Source organism: Dendrobates tinctorius, unplaced genomic scaffold (assembly GCF_039654945.1).
Source record: "Dendrobates tinctorius isolate UK_male_01 unplaced genomic scaffold, ASM3965494v1 ptg000070l, whole genome shotgun sequence".
NCBI lineage: Eukaryota > Metazoa > Chordata > Amphibia > Anura > Dendrobatidae > Dendrobates > Dendrobates tinctorius.
This window is the reverse complement of record NW_027361738.1, coordinates 33104601-33120902: the sequence shown is the minus strand read 5'-3', so window position 1 is coordinate 33120902 and position 16302 is coordinate 33104601. Positions and strand designations below refer to the sequence as shown.

Below are 16302 nucleotides of genomic sequence, written 5' to 3'. Positions count from 1 at the left end.
GGGTCATTATTCCGGTCCCTCAGGACGAAAGGTTCAAGGGTTTTTACTTGAACCTATTTGTGGTACCGAAGAAGGATGGAACAGTGCCGCCCATACTGAACCTGAAGATGTTAATCACCTTTGTCAAAGTGCGACTGTTCCGAATGGAGTCTCTCCGCTCAGTCATCGCCTCGATGGAGAAAGGGGAGTTCCTAGCATCCATAGACATCCAGGATGCTTACCTTCACATCCTAATTTTTCCTCCCCACCAAAAGTTACTACGCTTCGCAATTCGTGGGGAGCACTTCCAGTTAGTTGCCTTGCCCTTTTTGCTCGCCAACGCCCCCAGAATCTTAACTAAGGTCATGGCGGCTGTCATGGCCATTCTTCACGTTCGGGGAGTGGTGGTACTTCCGTATCTAGATGATCTACTGATCAAAGGACCGTCTCTTCGGGCCTGCGAGGAATGCGTGACTATCACTGTGGATACAGTTTCTTGCCTGGGCTGGAAGATAAACTTTGAAAAGTCTTCTCCAGTACCGGCTCAGCAAATTTCCTTCTCGGGAATGGTACTGGACACTTCCTGCGGGTTGGTAATTCTCCCTCCAGAAAAGGTCTCGTCCTTAAAACAGGGAGCACGGATTCTTTCCCACTCTTTTCCTCACTCCATACGTTTCAGCATGGGGATTCTCTGCAAAATGGTGGCAGCGATAGAAGCAATTCCATTCGCACAGCGGTTCTTCCGTGGCATCAGTTTCGGCTTCCATATGTATTTCCCCCCGCTCCCCTTACTTCCGAGGGTCATCAAAAAGATCAAAGCAGAGGGGAAACCAGTGATTCTAGTCACGCCGTACTGGCCGCGCTGGGCATGGTACGCGGATCTAGTACAACTAGTCTCCGACACTCCCTGGTGACTGCCAGATCGCACAGATCTACATTCTCAGGTCTCGATCTACCACCAGAACTCCGGGGCCCTGTGTTTAAAGGCGTGGCCGTTGAATCCTGGGTTCTAGCTCAAGCAGGATTCTCTCATCAAGTGATCACCATAATCAGTGCTAGGAAGCCCGCGTCTATGCGCATTTATCATCGCACTTGGAGAACTTTCTTCTCATGGTGCAAAGACCGTGGATGATCTCCTCTTGTGTTCTCCATTCCTTCCATTTTGAAATTTCTGCAAACTGGATTAGAGTCAGGTCTCGCGCTTAGCTCACTCAAGGGACAAATTTCAGCCTTATCAGTTCTGTTCCAAAACAGGATTGCCACCAGATTACAGGTGAAGACTTTCATTCAAGGTGTTTCCCATGTGGCGCCTCCCTATAAAATGCCATTGGAACCATGGGACCTTAATTTGGTTCTCTGAGTCCTACAGGAGGCCCCTTTCGAACCACTGCAGGACGTATCGCTAACCTTTCTTTCGTGGAAGGTGGTTTTCCTAGTCGCGATCACGTCACACAGGCAGGTCTCAAAGTTGGTGGCTCTGTCCTGCCGACCTCCATTCATGATTTTCCATCAGGACAAGGTAGTCTTAAGGACGTCCCCATCCTTTCTGCCCAAGGTTGTTTCCTCTTTTCATCTCTGAGGATATTGTTTTGCCTTCAGTCTGTGTGGCACCAGTCCATCGTATCGAGAAAGCTGTTCACACTCTGGATATGGTTAGAGCTCTTAGAAGGTACATCTCGCAGATAGCGTCCTTCCGCAGGTCAGATTCCCTGTTCGTGCTTCCAGAGGGGCATAAGAAGGGCCTAGCAGCTTCAAAGGCCACACTAGCCAAGTGGATTCGCTCGGCTATTCAGGAGTCCTCCATGTCAGGGACACATCTGTCCCAGCTGGGATTAAGGCGCACTCCACTCGGTCAGTGGGCGCCTCTTGGGCCTTTCGGCACCAGGCGTCAGCAGAACAGTTCTGCAAAGCTGCGACTTGGTCCAGCTTGCATACTTTTATGAAACACTAAAACATACATTCTCAGTCCTTTGCAGATGCAGTACTTGGCAGACGAATTCTGCAATCAGCAGTACCATATCTGTAATTCAGTGGTACATGGAGTATTTGCAGTTGTGTTGCTCCCCACCCAGGGACTGCTTTAGGACGTCCCATGGTCTTGTGTCCCCCACTGAGGCGTAGGAGAAATAGGGATTTTTGTGTACTCACCGTAAAATCTTTTTCTCAGAGCCAAACATTGGGGGACACAACACCCACCTTGTTAGCCAATTGGCTTGTTTTCGTTCTTAGTTTTGAGAGAGTTTATTCTTGTTAATTGTTGAAAGCTCCTACTGCTTTGTTACGGAACTGGTTCAATCTGAGCCAGCAGGAGGGTGTATACTGCAGAGGAGGAGTTAGTCTTTCTATGTTCCCTCAGTGTCCTCCTTGTGGCAGCAGCATAACACCCATGGTCATGTGTCCCCCAATGATTGACTCGGAGAAAAGGATTTTACGGTGAGTACACACACAAATCCCTATTTTCTTGCAAGTGTGAAATCTGCAAAAGTTGCTCACAAATGGTAAACATCCTGGGAATTTTAAAATCCACACAGCAAGTCTATGCTGTTTTTCAGATGAGTTGTGAAAAATGCTTCAGAAAAGAAGTCTTCTTTAGTGCCTTACAATGCGTCTTGTTCAAGAGCAACACTAGACACAGTACACACATACATAATTTTTATTATTACATGTGCATTTTCCGCATTTAGCTCCTCAGAGAATTAGCGATCTGCAATAAACTACAACTTGCAGATTTTGCTGTGGATTGCCTATAAAAATAATCTGCAAAACAGTTAAGGGCAAATTTATCAAAGTTTGTATGGTAGAATCACTTTGTGTCTGTTTCGGGGGTTGGGCTTTTTTCTTCCCTCCCTGCTAGCCGCTTTCTCTTGTATTCAGTGTGCCCTGACAGTGTGCTCTCTGGCACCTTGTTGCTTCTCATTGGAGCTGGCAGGGAGCACAATGTCACTGTGCGTTGAAAGGAATACTGCGCAGGGAGCTTATACTGAGCATACGCCTGAAATGAGAACCAACGCATGCGCAGTAAAGCAGGCACTAGCCCAGCCCTGAAATGGGTGTCACTAATGATTCTTGGTTTCAGTGTGGGAATAGCAGCTACGGCAGTGACCGCAACCCTGGCCCTCTGATGTCATCCAGTTTCGGTATCCCAGCATGCATTGGGGTTTCTCAAATGAAACATGAAACTGGGAGTGAAAAAAAAAACAAGCTATAAAGTAGTTAAAATAGAGGTGTAGCTGTAGGGACGGTTTATTTAACGTGGATTAGAAAAACGATTAGTTTATTATATTAGACCGACATGTAGGATTTATATCAATGTTCGTTTCGGACCACCCCTGTAAGGTGACCTGCATTCTGGCTGAGATACAACCAGTACATGAGCTAGGAGACTAGTCAGTATTCACTGCTGTGCTGGTCACATTAATCATTTCACTTTCCTGTGTTTCTTGCAAGCTCTTTTGTTAGAAACCCCTATTTAGGCTATGTGCCCACGTAGCGTTTTAAAACGCACAGTGAAAACCGGACTCCTTCCCAGAAATCGCGCGTTTTTTTCCTCGCGATTTCACCACGATTTTACTGCGATTCTGTTCGCTATTTTGCCGCGATTTTCTCAAGCACTTTTCAAGCGATTTGAAGCATCACTTGGAAAGTGATTGACAGGTTGGTCACACTTGTCAAACATAGTGTTTGACAAGTGTGAGCAGCTTTTTACTATTGCGGCCTCAATAGTAAAAGAATGTTAAAAATGATAAAAAAAAAATAAAAAATCGGGGTATATTTACCTTCCGACGTCCCGCGCTGCCATCCCGGGCCTCAGCGTTCCCAGCGATGCCTTGCGAGACCTGTGATGACGTTGGTCTTGTGTTACTATAGCGATCTCGCGAGACCGCGTCATCACAGGACCTTTGCCGCAAGGCATTACTGGGACGCTGTGGCCCGGGATGGCAGCGCGGGATGTCGGAAGGTAAATAAATATACCCCGATTTTTTTATTTTTTTTATTATTTTTTTTTTTATAGGGGTATGGTACCCAGGGCCTGGAGGACAGTCTCCTCTCCTCCACACCGTGGGTACCAACTGCACATGAGACGCTTAACTTCCCGCATGGTGGGCATAGCCACATGCGGGAAGTAAGAGATTTTTCACGCATTCCTATGGATGCAGAATCGCGCAATTCTTTGCGATTCCGCACAAAAGAATGATCATGCTGCAATTTTTTTTCCACGATGCGATTCCGCCGTGGAAAAAAGCGCAGCATTAGCACAGCATGTGCGGAATGCCATAGGAATGCATGGGGGGCGTTCTGTACACGATTTTTAAACGTTTTCGCGCCGAAAATCGATCGTGGCAAAAACGCTTAAAAATCGCATCGTGGGCACACAGCCTCATAAAGGGTGTGATTTCTTATATTCCTCTACCTTTTGGAAGATTTTGAAAATCTTTTCTTGCTGTATAATTTTTTCTTTACATCACACAGGAGGCATTTTTTGGGAGAAATCTTCTGGATACCAGTAGACAAAACAAATTTGAAAACTCTTCTGAGGAGGCTGCCACTATTCTGTACAGAGTAAATCTACACTCGACTTTTCTGGATCCTTCCTCAGACCCCCTTCTGAGTTCAGCAGCAACACCTTCTAAAAATGCACATGGTGAGTGAAGCAGTTACCTGAGGTCTTTTGACCCCGATTCATCAAAGTCATTTAAATTGCTTTAAAAAGTCTTGAAATATTTGCGTTTTGCAGAGTTGAGCATAAATTTAGCGACTTTTGAATTTTCAATCAATGTTCGTCTAGTTCCGCCAAAATAGGCAGAGCTGGGGCAGGACGGGGTGTGACACCACAGCTTGTCTAAAGGTACTGTCACACTTAGCGATGTACCAGCGATCCCGACCAGCGATATGACGCGGTCAGGATCGCTGGTACATCGCTAAGTGGTCGCTAGTGAGCTGCCACACAGGCAGATCTCACCAGCGACATCGCTGGGGACGGGGGTCGTTACTTACCTGTCACACCGGGCGATCCTGCGTCCTCCCGCCCAGCTCCACGCGTCGCTCGTCGTCACAGCAGGAAGCGCCGCAGGAAGCTGACGACGAGAAACAGTCCTGAACGTTCTCGCGCGATCAGCGATAACCAGCGGGGGAGCGGGTCGTAGGTAAGTATCAGACACAGAGATATCGCTAGCAATATCGCTTTAAAGTCACAAGTTATAGCGATATTGCTAGCGATATCTCTTAGTGTGACAGGCCCTTAAAGGCCCTTTTACATTTAGCGATGCACCAGCGATCCGACGAGCGATCCGACCCGGTCAGGATCGCTGGTGCATCGCTAAATGATCGCTAGTGAGCTTTCACACAGAAAGATCTCACAGCGATGCAGCAGCGACGCAGCGCTCGATACTCACCTTTCACACACAGCGATCCTGGCGTCCGCCCGCCCGCCTCCACACGTCGCTCGTCGTCACAGCAGGAAGCCCCAGCAGGAAGCTGACGACGAGAAATGGAGCTGGACATTCTCGCGCGATCAGCGATGGACAGCGGGGGAGCCGGTCGTTGGTAAGTATCACACATAGCGATATCGCTAGCAATATCGCTATAACGTCACAAAACCGGTGACGTTTTAGCGATATTGCTAGCGATATCGCTTAGTGTAAAACCCCCTTAACTCACAGCGAGCTGTGGGCATACCTTGCACCACTCGCTGTCTGGATTAAGATTTGTGGCGAGGAGCACGCCATATTTCACAAATGGCGGATTTATTAAGACACGTGCCTCTTATTGAGTAAGGAGCGTCTGGCTCCGACATGCCCCCTCATTTTGACCAATGTTGATTACTCTGGTATCCAGGGCTGTGGAGTCGGTAAGCCAAACCACGGACTCCACTGTTTCCCTAACTCCCCGACCACACAGGTCTGCCTCACTACTGAGCAGGTACATAAAGTGCAACACAAATTCATCTAAACTAAAAGCCAAGCCTTTTCTGCGTCGCACAAAGACATGGTGGTTGGAACCAAAGATCTCAAATTTGGACTCATCAGACCAAAGCACAGATTTCCACTGGTCTAATGTCCATTCCTTGTGTTCTTTAGCCCAAACAAGTATCTTCTGCTTGTTGCCTGTCCTTAGCAGTGGTTTCCTAGCAGCTATTTTACCACAAAGGCCTGCTGCACAAAGTCTCCTCTTAACAGTTGTTGTAGAGATGTGTCTGCTGCTAGAACTCTGTGTGGCATTGACCTGGTCTCTAATCTGAGCTGCTGTTAACCTGCGATTTCTGAGGCTGGTGACTCGGATGAACTTACCCTCCACAGCAGAGGTGACTCTTGGTCTTCCTTTCCTGGGACGGTCCTCATGTGAGCCAGATTCTTTGTAGCGCTTGATGGTTTTTGCCATTGCACTTGGGGACACTTTCAAAGTTTTCCCAATTTTTAGTTCTGACTGACCTTCATTTCTTAAAGTAATGATGGCCACTCGTTTTTCTTTACTCAGCTGCTTTTTTCTTGCCATAATACATATTCTAACCGTATATTCAATAGGACTATCAGCTGTGTATCCACCAGACTTCTGCACAACACAACTGATGGTCCCAACCCCATTTATAAGGCAAGAAATCCCACTTATTAAACCTGACAGGGCAAACCTGTGAAGTGAAAACCATTTCCGGTGACTACCTCTTGAAGCTCATAAAGAGAATGCCAAGAGTGTGCAAAGCAGAAATCAAAGCAAAAGGTGGCTACTTTGAAGAACCTAGAATATAAGACATACAGTATTTTCAGTTGCTTCACACTTTTTTGTTAATTATATAATTCCACTTGTGTTAATTCATAGTTTTGATGCCTTCAGAGTGAATCTACAATTTTCATAGTCATGAAAATAAAGAAAACGCTTTGATTGAGAAGGTGTCCAAACTTTTGGTCTGTACTGTATTTATGTGTGTATGTATGTGTGTGTGTGTGTGTATGTATGTATATGTATGTATATATATATATATATATATATATATATATATATATATATATATATATATATATATATACAGTGCCTACAAGTAGTATTCAACCCCCTGCAGATTTAGCAGGTTTACACATTCGGAATTAACTTGGCATTGTGACATTTGGACTGTAGATCAGCCTGGAAGTGTGAAATGCACTGCAGCAAAAAAGAATGTTATTTCTTTGTTTAATTTTTTTTTAAATTGTGAAAAGTTTATTCAGAGGGTCATTTATTATTCAACCCCTCAAACCACCAGAATTCTGTTTGGTTCCCCTAAAGTATTAAGAAGTATTTCAGGCACAAAGAACAATGAGCTTCACATGTTTGGATTAATTATCTCTTTTTCCAGCCTTTTCTGACTATTTAAGACCCTCCCCAAACTTGTGAACAGCACTCATACATGGTCAACATGGGAAAGACAAAGGAGCATTCCAAGGCCATCAGAGACAAGATCGTAGAGGGTCACAAGGCTGGCAAGGGGTACAAAACCCTTTCCAAGGAGTTGGGCCTACCTGTCTCCACTGTTGGGAGCATCATCCGGAAGTGGAAGGCTTATGGAACTACTGTTAGCCTTCCACGGCCTGGACAGCCTTTGAAAGTTTCCTCCCGTGCCGAGGCCAGGCTTGTCCGAAGAGTCAAGGCTAACCCAAGGACAACAAGGAAGGAGCTCCGGGAAGATCTCATGGCAGTGGGGACATTGGTTTCAGTCAATACCATAAGTAACGTACTCCACCGCAATGGTCTCCTTTCCAGACGAGCCCGTAAGGTACCTTTACTTTCAAAGTGTCATGTCAAGGCTCGTCTACAGTTTGCTCATGATCACTTGGAGGACTCTGAGACAGACTGGTTCAAGGTTCTCTGGTCTGATGAGACCAAGATCGAGATCTTTGATGCCAACCACACACGTGACGTTTGGAGACTGGATGGCACTGCATACGACCCCAAGAATACCATCCCTACAGTCAAGCATGGTGGTGGCAGCATCATGCTGTGGGGCTGTTTCTCAGCCAAGGGGCCTGGCCATCTGGTCCGCATCCATGGGAAGATGGATAGCACGACCTACCTGGAGATTTTGGCCAAGAACCTCCGCTCCTCCATCAAGGATCTTAAGATGGGTCGTCATTTCATCTTCCAACAAGACAACGACCCAAAGCACACAGCCAAGAAAACCAAGGCCTGGTTCAAGAGGGAAAAAATCAAGGTGTTGGAGTGGCCTAGTCAGTCTCCTGACCTTAACCCAATTGAAAACTTGTGGAAGGAGCTCAAGATTAAAGTCCACATGAGACACCCAAAGAACCTAGATAACTTGGAGAAGATCTGCATGGAGGAGTGTGCCAAGATAACTCCAGAGACCTGTGCCGGCCTGATCAGGTCTTATAAAAGACGATTATTAGCTGTAATTGCAAACAAGGGTTATTCCACAAAATATTAAACCTAGGGGTTGAATAATAATTGACCCACACTTTTATGTTTAAAATTTATTAAAATTTAACTGAGCAACATAACTTTTTGGTTTGTAAGATTTATGCATCTGTTATTAAATCCTGCTCTTGTGTGAAGTTTGAAGGCTCTAACTTATTTGCATCTTATCAAACCTGCTAAATCTGCAGGGGGTTGAATACTACTTGTAGGCACTGTATATATGTATATGTGTATGTGTATATATACTGAGTGTGTGTGTATATGTGTGTGTGTGTATATATATATATATATATATATATATATATATAATGTGTACACACACACACACACACTCTCTAAAACTTATCTCGGCTAACATAAAGCCTAGATCCTCAGGCTACATTCACACTATGGGCGTAGCCAGGATCAAACCTGGGGGGGGGGGGGCAGAACCTCATACTGTTTGGCAGAATTTCATACTGCACACCTCAGCTGCTGCAGAACCTCATACTGCACACCCCTACACTTGAAAATAAAGCCTGCACCTTAAGAAGATGTGGTGATGAATGCAGTCTGTTTATTCCAACTATCAATTGATGATGATGTGTTACTGAAGACGAGAAATGCCTGTCCTGGGCGTCCTTTTGGGCAGCTATGAGGTGTACCTGACTGGTGCTAAAAAAAAGGAGTGTTAGTCTGTGTGCTATCCGGCTTTCATTCTTTTTAGTACAGATATGATATGGATAGACAGATATGGATAAATGGATATATAGATAGAGCAGATTTCTAATCTGCTTTTGATATTGAAAACATTATCTATGAGCTCAAAAACCTTTCAGGTGATGCGGTTTTTTAAAAAGCTGATCTGCTTTTGCAACTGAAAAACGTGTCCTCAAAAAAGCGCAAGAAAAACGCTGTGTGAATGTAGCCTTAGATCAGGAATATAACAGTCATTTATAGGACATTTCATAACTTTCCCAAATTCCTATGAAAAAATATTCAGCACATTCTGCATTGAGCTACTGTACCCAATTTATTATATATTTCTCGTTCGCCTTATTGGGGGACACAGAGACCATGGGTGTATGCTGCTGCCACTAGGAGGCTGACACTATGCACAAAACAGGTTAGCTCCTCCTCCGCAGTGTACACCCCACCGACCGGCAGGGAATTCCCCAGTTTAGCTTAGTGTCAGTAGGAGGTGGACACGGGTCTTTTATTAGACCCTTATCTACCTCGTCGTGCGTCGTTCCTTTACAGGTTCTACGGAGGGATACAGAGTGAAAAGTCACATCTGTACTCCCACATGGAGTCTGCGAGTACGGCGTGTACTGCCACCCCGTATCCTTGCAGTTCTCCGCGGCAGGACCAGCCAGACGGACGCCGACACCAAGACGTGCCAGCGACTCCAGGGGTCCTTGTCGCCAGTCTCCCTCCCACTCGCCTACCAGAGCCTGTCGGTTGGATGAGACGCAGGAGTTCTTCAGTCCCAGGTAACGGATCGGGGATGGGTGAGTATGGATTTTTTATTTTTATTTACCTGGCTGCCCATTCCCGACGGACAGGGGGTGCGCCTCTTCAATGACACAGGGAGCGGGCGCTGCGGTCGCTCGCAGTCGCCCTACGCCCATAGGCACACCATGCTCCATATTGCTGGCCCCCGCGTTCCCCCCTTCCCTCCCCCCTTTCTGGGGACAGGGAGTACAGGGCCTCTTCCTCCCCTTCTTCCCTTGGACGCGGCTTCCGGCGGCGGCGGCGTCCTTTTTCCGACCTCCGCGCCGACCCCCTGCTGACAGGCGGCCGCCGCAACTAATTTAGGCCCCGGCTTTAGTTCGGGCCTACCGCAGCGTCGCGGCCACGCCCCCCGCCCCTTTCTTCTAAGCGGGCTTCTCTCCCGCTCTTCCCAGGCCCTCCCACCGCCTGTCCTTCACCTGCCCAGCCTGCTATTGGCCAGTGGGCAGGAGTTTTAACCCTGTGGTGTGCTCTGCCCTCCCTCCTCTCCTGGACGCGCGCTCTTTCTCAGGCAGGCGCCATTTTCCCAGCCTGTCAGCCGGACACCAGCTCGTCACCGGATATCACCATCTGCCAGCTGGTTTTTCGCTCAGGTGGTCTGTCGGCCGGATTTCGCTCTGACCTGCATCCACTGACAGGTCGCAGAGCATCGCTTCTGGGGACACCGGACCGTGAGTAGCTCTGCACTGCAGACTGACCCTTCTCCGCCCTCTGTCCCCCAACCTTCCGGCACTACCTCAGCTTTTCACTATGTCTAACTTCAGCCTGACGCCGTCCAGGGGCCCCCAGGTGAGGGTGAACCCCCCCACGCCTGGCTGGGCCTCCTCTCTATCTCAATCAGTGGCAGACCTCACCAAGGTGTCTCAGTCCCTGGTGACCGTTCTGGATACGTTGCCCCTGGACTCTTCGGCAGGGCCAAGCAGGTCCCAAGTTATTCCATCTCTGAGTCAGCTAGCGTTAGTCGTAAAAGACCCAGCCGGAATCCTCTCCTCGCCCCATCTCACCGCATAGCCCTTCTCAGCAGCCTCCCACTCGGGCCTCCTCTCCCGAGTCAGGTGAAGCGCTTTCAGACAGGTCATCTGAGGGGATTTTAGAGCTGGATTCAGACCAGGATGCAAACATGAAGTTCACAGTGCAGAACCTCATTGCAGCGATCCATCATAGCTTCGATATTGCTGACTCCCCTGCGAAATCCTCAGATCAGGAGGTTTCGTTCAGACGGGCAGAAACTCCCTCCAGGGTATTTCCTTTCCATTCCGAGTTTGGAAAGATTTTTACCAGGGAAAGAGAGGATCCGACCAGACGCTTTCAAAGAGGAAAGCGTCTCGGCGTACTCTACCCATTCGCTAAGGAGCTCACGGACAACTGGTCTGCTTCTCTCTCGGTGGATCCGCCCGTGTCCAGGCTTTCCAATAATACGGTTCTCCCGCTTTCAGGCGTGGCATCCCTAAAGGATTCTAATGACAGGATTATAGAATCCCTGGCGAAGTCTGCCTTCGAAGCGGCTTCAGCGGCGGTATGTCCAAGCTTGGCTTCTTCCTGGGCAGCAAAGGCCATAGCCACGTGGGCAGACTACCTTCGTCAGGGCATCTTGGATAAAGCGCAACCGGAGAGTTTGGCCGATCTCGCCAATCAGATCTCCCATGCCGGGGACTATCTTCTTTCCGCTTCCTTGGATGCCGCATCCTGCGCAGTTCAGGCGTCAAGCAACGTAGTTGCAATTCGACGTACAATTTGGCTAAAGGCCTGGCAAGCGGACTTGTCTTCTAAAAAGTCCCTCACTAACCTGCCTTTTCAGGGGGTGCGCCTCTTTGGGTCCCAATCGGACCAGATTATTAAGGACGCCACCGGAGGCACGAGTTCACTCCTCCCTCAGTCCAAGCCTCGCAGACCTCCACTAAGGCGTCAGTTTCGACCCTTTCGGACTTTCCGCCGTTTCAATACGGCAGACAACTCCAGCCAACAGAGACCGCAGGCTCGCCAGGATAGAAAGTTTCCTTCAGACCCACTCCTTCCTGGTGATCCCACTCTTCCCAGGGCAGACTGTCCAGATCTAGATCTGGACGGTCTACTTCAGCATGACTATCGTCGGGCACTCGAGGGGTCCTTCCAATTGGGAGATCGGCTTCCTTCGGGGATGTTTGGCTGGCCTCCGTAGAGGAAGCTTGGGTCAGGGAGGTCGTATCCTCAGGATACAAGATAGAGTTCGTCTCTCTTCCACGGGATCGTTTCTTCGAATCCCAGCCTCCAAAAGATCCAGCCTTGATCTCGGGGTTCTCTACGGCTATCGCCTCTCTCCTCAGTTCCGGGGTGATTGTGCCCGTTCCCGAATCGGAGCGCTTCACAAGGTTCTATTCGAACCGGTTTGTAGTGCCGAAAAAAAAACAAAAAAAAAAACCGGCGCAGCTCGGCCCATCTTGGTTCTCAAGCCGCTCAACAAGAGGGTCCGCCTTCGCCACTTCCGCATGGAGTCGCTTCGCTCGGTCATCGCTTCCATGGAGGAGCAGGAATTCATGTGCTCAATAGACATCCAAGATGCCTATTTACATGTTCCGATTTTCTCCGGACATCAGAAGTTCCTGCGTCTCGCGATTCGGCAGCACCACTACCAGTTCGTCGCACTGCCCTTCGGTCTTGCCACCGCTCCCACGAAGATCATGGCCGCGTTGTTGGCTTCGTTGAAGGTCAGAGGTCTCGTTCTTTTCCCGTACCTCGACGATATTCTGATCAAAGCTCCCTCATTTCAACAGGCTCACCAAAGTTTGTCAATCGTCCTGGACACTCTTTCCAATTTCGGGTGGATCATCAACAGGAAAAAGTCCTCTCTGATTCCTACCCAACCTCTGGTCTTTCTAGGCGGCCTACGGTTCGACACTCGTCGGTCAAGGGTCTTTCTCCCACAAGAGAAGATTTTCTCCCTGCAGCAGGAAGTACGATCGCTGCAGATCACACGACTCCCGTCCCTCCGTAAAGCCATGAGGGTCCTGGGAAAGATGGTGGCGGCGATAGAGGCAGTTCCCTTTGTCCAATTTCACGCCAGACCTCTCCTGCAGGACATTCTGTCGAGGTGGAACAGATCGCCTCTGTCCCTGGATCGCCCTGTTCATCTTTCATACCGGATCAAGCGGTCCCTCAACTGGTGGTTGACGTCACCTCTCATTCTATCGGGTCGTTCCTTTCTTCCCATTCTCTGGCAGATAGTAACAACAGATGCCAGTCTCCTCGGCTGGGGGGCAGTGTTCCGCAACCACACGGTTCAGGGCCGATGGTCGGATCGGGATTCAGCTCTGCCGATCAACGTCCTAGAGATTCGAGCGATCCATCTGGCTCTCGTTCACTGGGAGAAACTCCTCAAGGGACTGCCTGTCCGGATTCAGACAGACAACGCCACAGCGGTGGCATATGTCAACCGCCAAGGGGGGACACAGAGTGTCTCAGCTCTGGCGGAGGTGTCCAAGATTCTTCTTTGGGCGGAGATCTCCGTTCCGACAATCTCCGCGGTACACATTCCCGGCGTAGACAACTGGGCCGCCGATTTTCTCAGCCGGGAGGGCCTCGCGGCGGGGGAGTGGTCCCTACATCCGGAGGTGTTTCTTCTGCTCTTCCGTCGGTGGGGCACCCCGGACGTAGACCTCCTGGCGTCTCGCCTCAACAGGAAAGTCCCACAGTTTGTTTCCAGGTCTCGAGACACTCTGGCAGTGGGCGCCGACACTCTGGCCGTTCCTTGGTCGCAGTTCGAACTCCCCTACCTGTTCCCTCCCCTGCCTCTTGTGCCCAAGCTGTTGAAGAAGATCTAGGCAGAAGGAATTCCAGTCATTCTCATTGCCCCGAATTGGCCCAGAAGGTCTTGGTTCGCGGACATTGTCAACCTTCTCGCGGACGCCCCCTGGAAGCTTCCAGACAGAACAGATCTGCTGTCTCAAGGTCCGATTTGCCACCCCAATTCTCGGCCGCTCAATTTAACGGCGTGGCTGTTGAGACCGAGGTTTTGAAACAAGCAGGATTTTCCAACCAAGTAATTCAGACCATGATCCGAGCCAGAAAGCCATCTTCTTCCAAGATCTACTACCGTACTTGGAAGGCCTATTTCACTTGGTGTGAGTCCTATGGCTTCGCGCCCATGTCTTTTTCGCTCCCTTCAATCCTAGCGTTTCTTCAGGCAGGACTGGATGCGGGGCTTGCCCTCAGTTCCTTGAAAGGTCAGGTTTCGGCACTGTCCATTTTGATTCAAAAGACGTTGGCTTCCCGTCCTCAGGTCAAGACCTTTCTTCAGGGCGTGGCTCACACGGTTCCGCCGTACCGGGCGCCCGTGGATCCATGGGACCTTAATCTGGTTCTAGGGGTTCTGCGAGGTCCTCCCTTTGAACCTATCAGAGATATTTCCCTTTCTCTCCTTTCTTGGAAGGTAGACTTTCTGGTAGCCATCACTTCCGTCCGGCGTGTCGGAATTGGCAGCTCTTTCTTGCCAATCTCCCTTCCTGGTACTTCACCATGATAAGGTGGTTCTACAGCCTCCGCCCTCTTTCCATCCGAAGGTGGTGTCTTCGTTTCACCTCAAGGAGGAGATCGTTCTGCCGTCCTTCTGTCCGAGTCCCGCTCATTCCCGAGAGCGGTCCTTCAACAAGCTGGATCTGGTTAGGGCGATAAGGGTCTATTTGTCTAGGACGACTCTCTTCCGAAAGACAGTCGCTTTTCATTATTCCAGACGGGGCGCGGAAAGGTCTCCCGGCGTCAAAGGCCACTGTTGCTCGCTGGATCAAATCGGCAATTTTGGAGGCCTACCGAGTTAAGCGTCGCGGAGCCCCTCCGGGATCAGGGCCCACTCTACTCGGGCAGTGGGTGCCTCCTGGGCGGTACGCCACAGAGCTTCCGTGCTGCAGCTTTGCAAAGCTGCATCCTGGTCATCGGTTCACACGTTTATGAAATTCTGCAGAGTCCACACCTACGCTTCGGCGGACGCCAGCCTAGGTAGAAGGATTCTGCAGGCGGCGGTGGTGAGTCCGCTGGCCTGATGGAAGTTTGTTTCCCACCCCAGGGACTGCTTTGGGACGTCCCATGGTCTCTGTGTCCCCCAATAAGGCGAACGAGAAAACAGGATTTTTAAGTTGCTTACCGTAAAATCTGTTTCTCGGAGCCTTCATTGGGGGACACAGCACCCTCCCATGTTCTACAACTCCTGTCCTTATGTATGTTTGGTTATTTACAGTTGAGTTGTCTGTCCTGTTTTTCAATCTATTCTGTTGCTTCTCCTACTGCTTTCTCACTAACTGAGGAATTCCCTGCCGGTCGGTGGGGTGTACACTGCGGAGGAGGAGCTAACCTTTTTTGTGCATAGTGTCAGCCTCCTAGTGGCAGCAGCATACACCCATGGTCTCTGTGTCCCCCAATGAAGGCTCCGAGAAACAGATTTTACGGTAAGCAACTTAAAATCCTGTTTTTAGGAGTCGGAGTCGGTCCATTTTATACAGACTCCGACTCCACCAAAATGAGCACCGACTCCACAGCCCTGATTTCTATAACGGAGTTAATACAAATTAAGTAAAACAAATCTAATTCAAATCCACATTTGGTGTGCCCCCCCTCTTGTCTTTCAAAATGGAAACAATTTGTTGAACTGCAGCTCCAAACTTACAAGGACCCCCTCTACCATAATCGCTTGTCTGTGGACCATCATTATTTTACCGCCATTCAGCGAACTACTAGACTGATTCTGCATATCGCATACATCACCGTCATTCCCAGCAAATCCTCACATTGCGTGCTCTGGTGGGGTTCAAACGTCTGCAGTCACACGGGGTTACTACAGACTTATCATTTTAGACCTGATAACCCCTTTAAGAACCATCTTTAGTATAAAGAATAACAAACATAATGACTTGGCCACCACAAAGCCCTGATCTCAACAACCTAAAGTCTGTCTTGAATTATATTAATGGCGAGAAAAATCTGCACACCTACATCCATAGAAGATCTGTGGTTAGTTCCCTAAGATGTCTGGAGCAATTTTCCTGTCTAGTTCCTTCAAAAAGTTTACCTGCTGCATTGAAGGTAACTGTGGTCTCCGTTGGATAATTGATATGTCTTCAGGTTGTCTGCAGTACAGTTTTTCGTGTAATATAATTTTTTCTTTCTTAGGTGGCTCTCAAGATCCTTTAGCTGAACTGTCTGAGGTGTTGAATACAGAAGATGATATTTTTGGAATTCTTTCAGACGATCTTGCAAAGTCTGCAAGTCAGACTGGTATGTCTTCAAAAGGTTTTTCTCCTGATACGTAGTCTACTACATACGGTATATTATATTATTAGAAGTATCCATAGATAGATTTTACTACCAGAGCGCTCCCATGTGGATGATTCTTTTGATTTGACTCCCTTGGATCAGCTTGCTGCCGCTTCTGCTGGTTTCTTTTATATTTTCATTTCGAACTGCATA

The 16302-nt window shown here is 48.7% G+C and overlaps 1 protein-coding gene across 6 annotated transcripts in view; it reads left to right on the top strand.

Moving 5' to 3' along the window:
• The window catches only part of KMT2C (lysine methyltransferase 2C), a 312840-nt gene that overhangs the window by 187144 nt on the left and 109394 nt on the right, over positions 1–16302 (top strand). For all 6 annotated transcript variants that reach the window (XM_073581565.1, XM_073581564.1, XM_073581563.1 and 3 more), the window contains 2 exons: positions 4450–4621; positions 16006–16110. In XM_073581565.1, coding sequence (XP_073437666.1) covers positions 4450–4621; positions 16006–16110 — 277 coding nt within the window. The remainder of the gene's footprint in view (positions 1–4449; positions 4622–16005; positions 16111–16302) is intronic.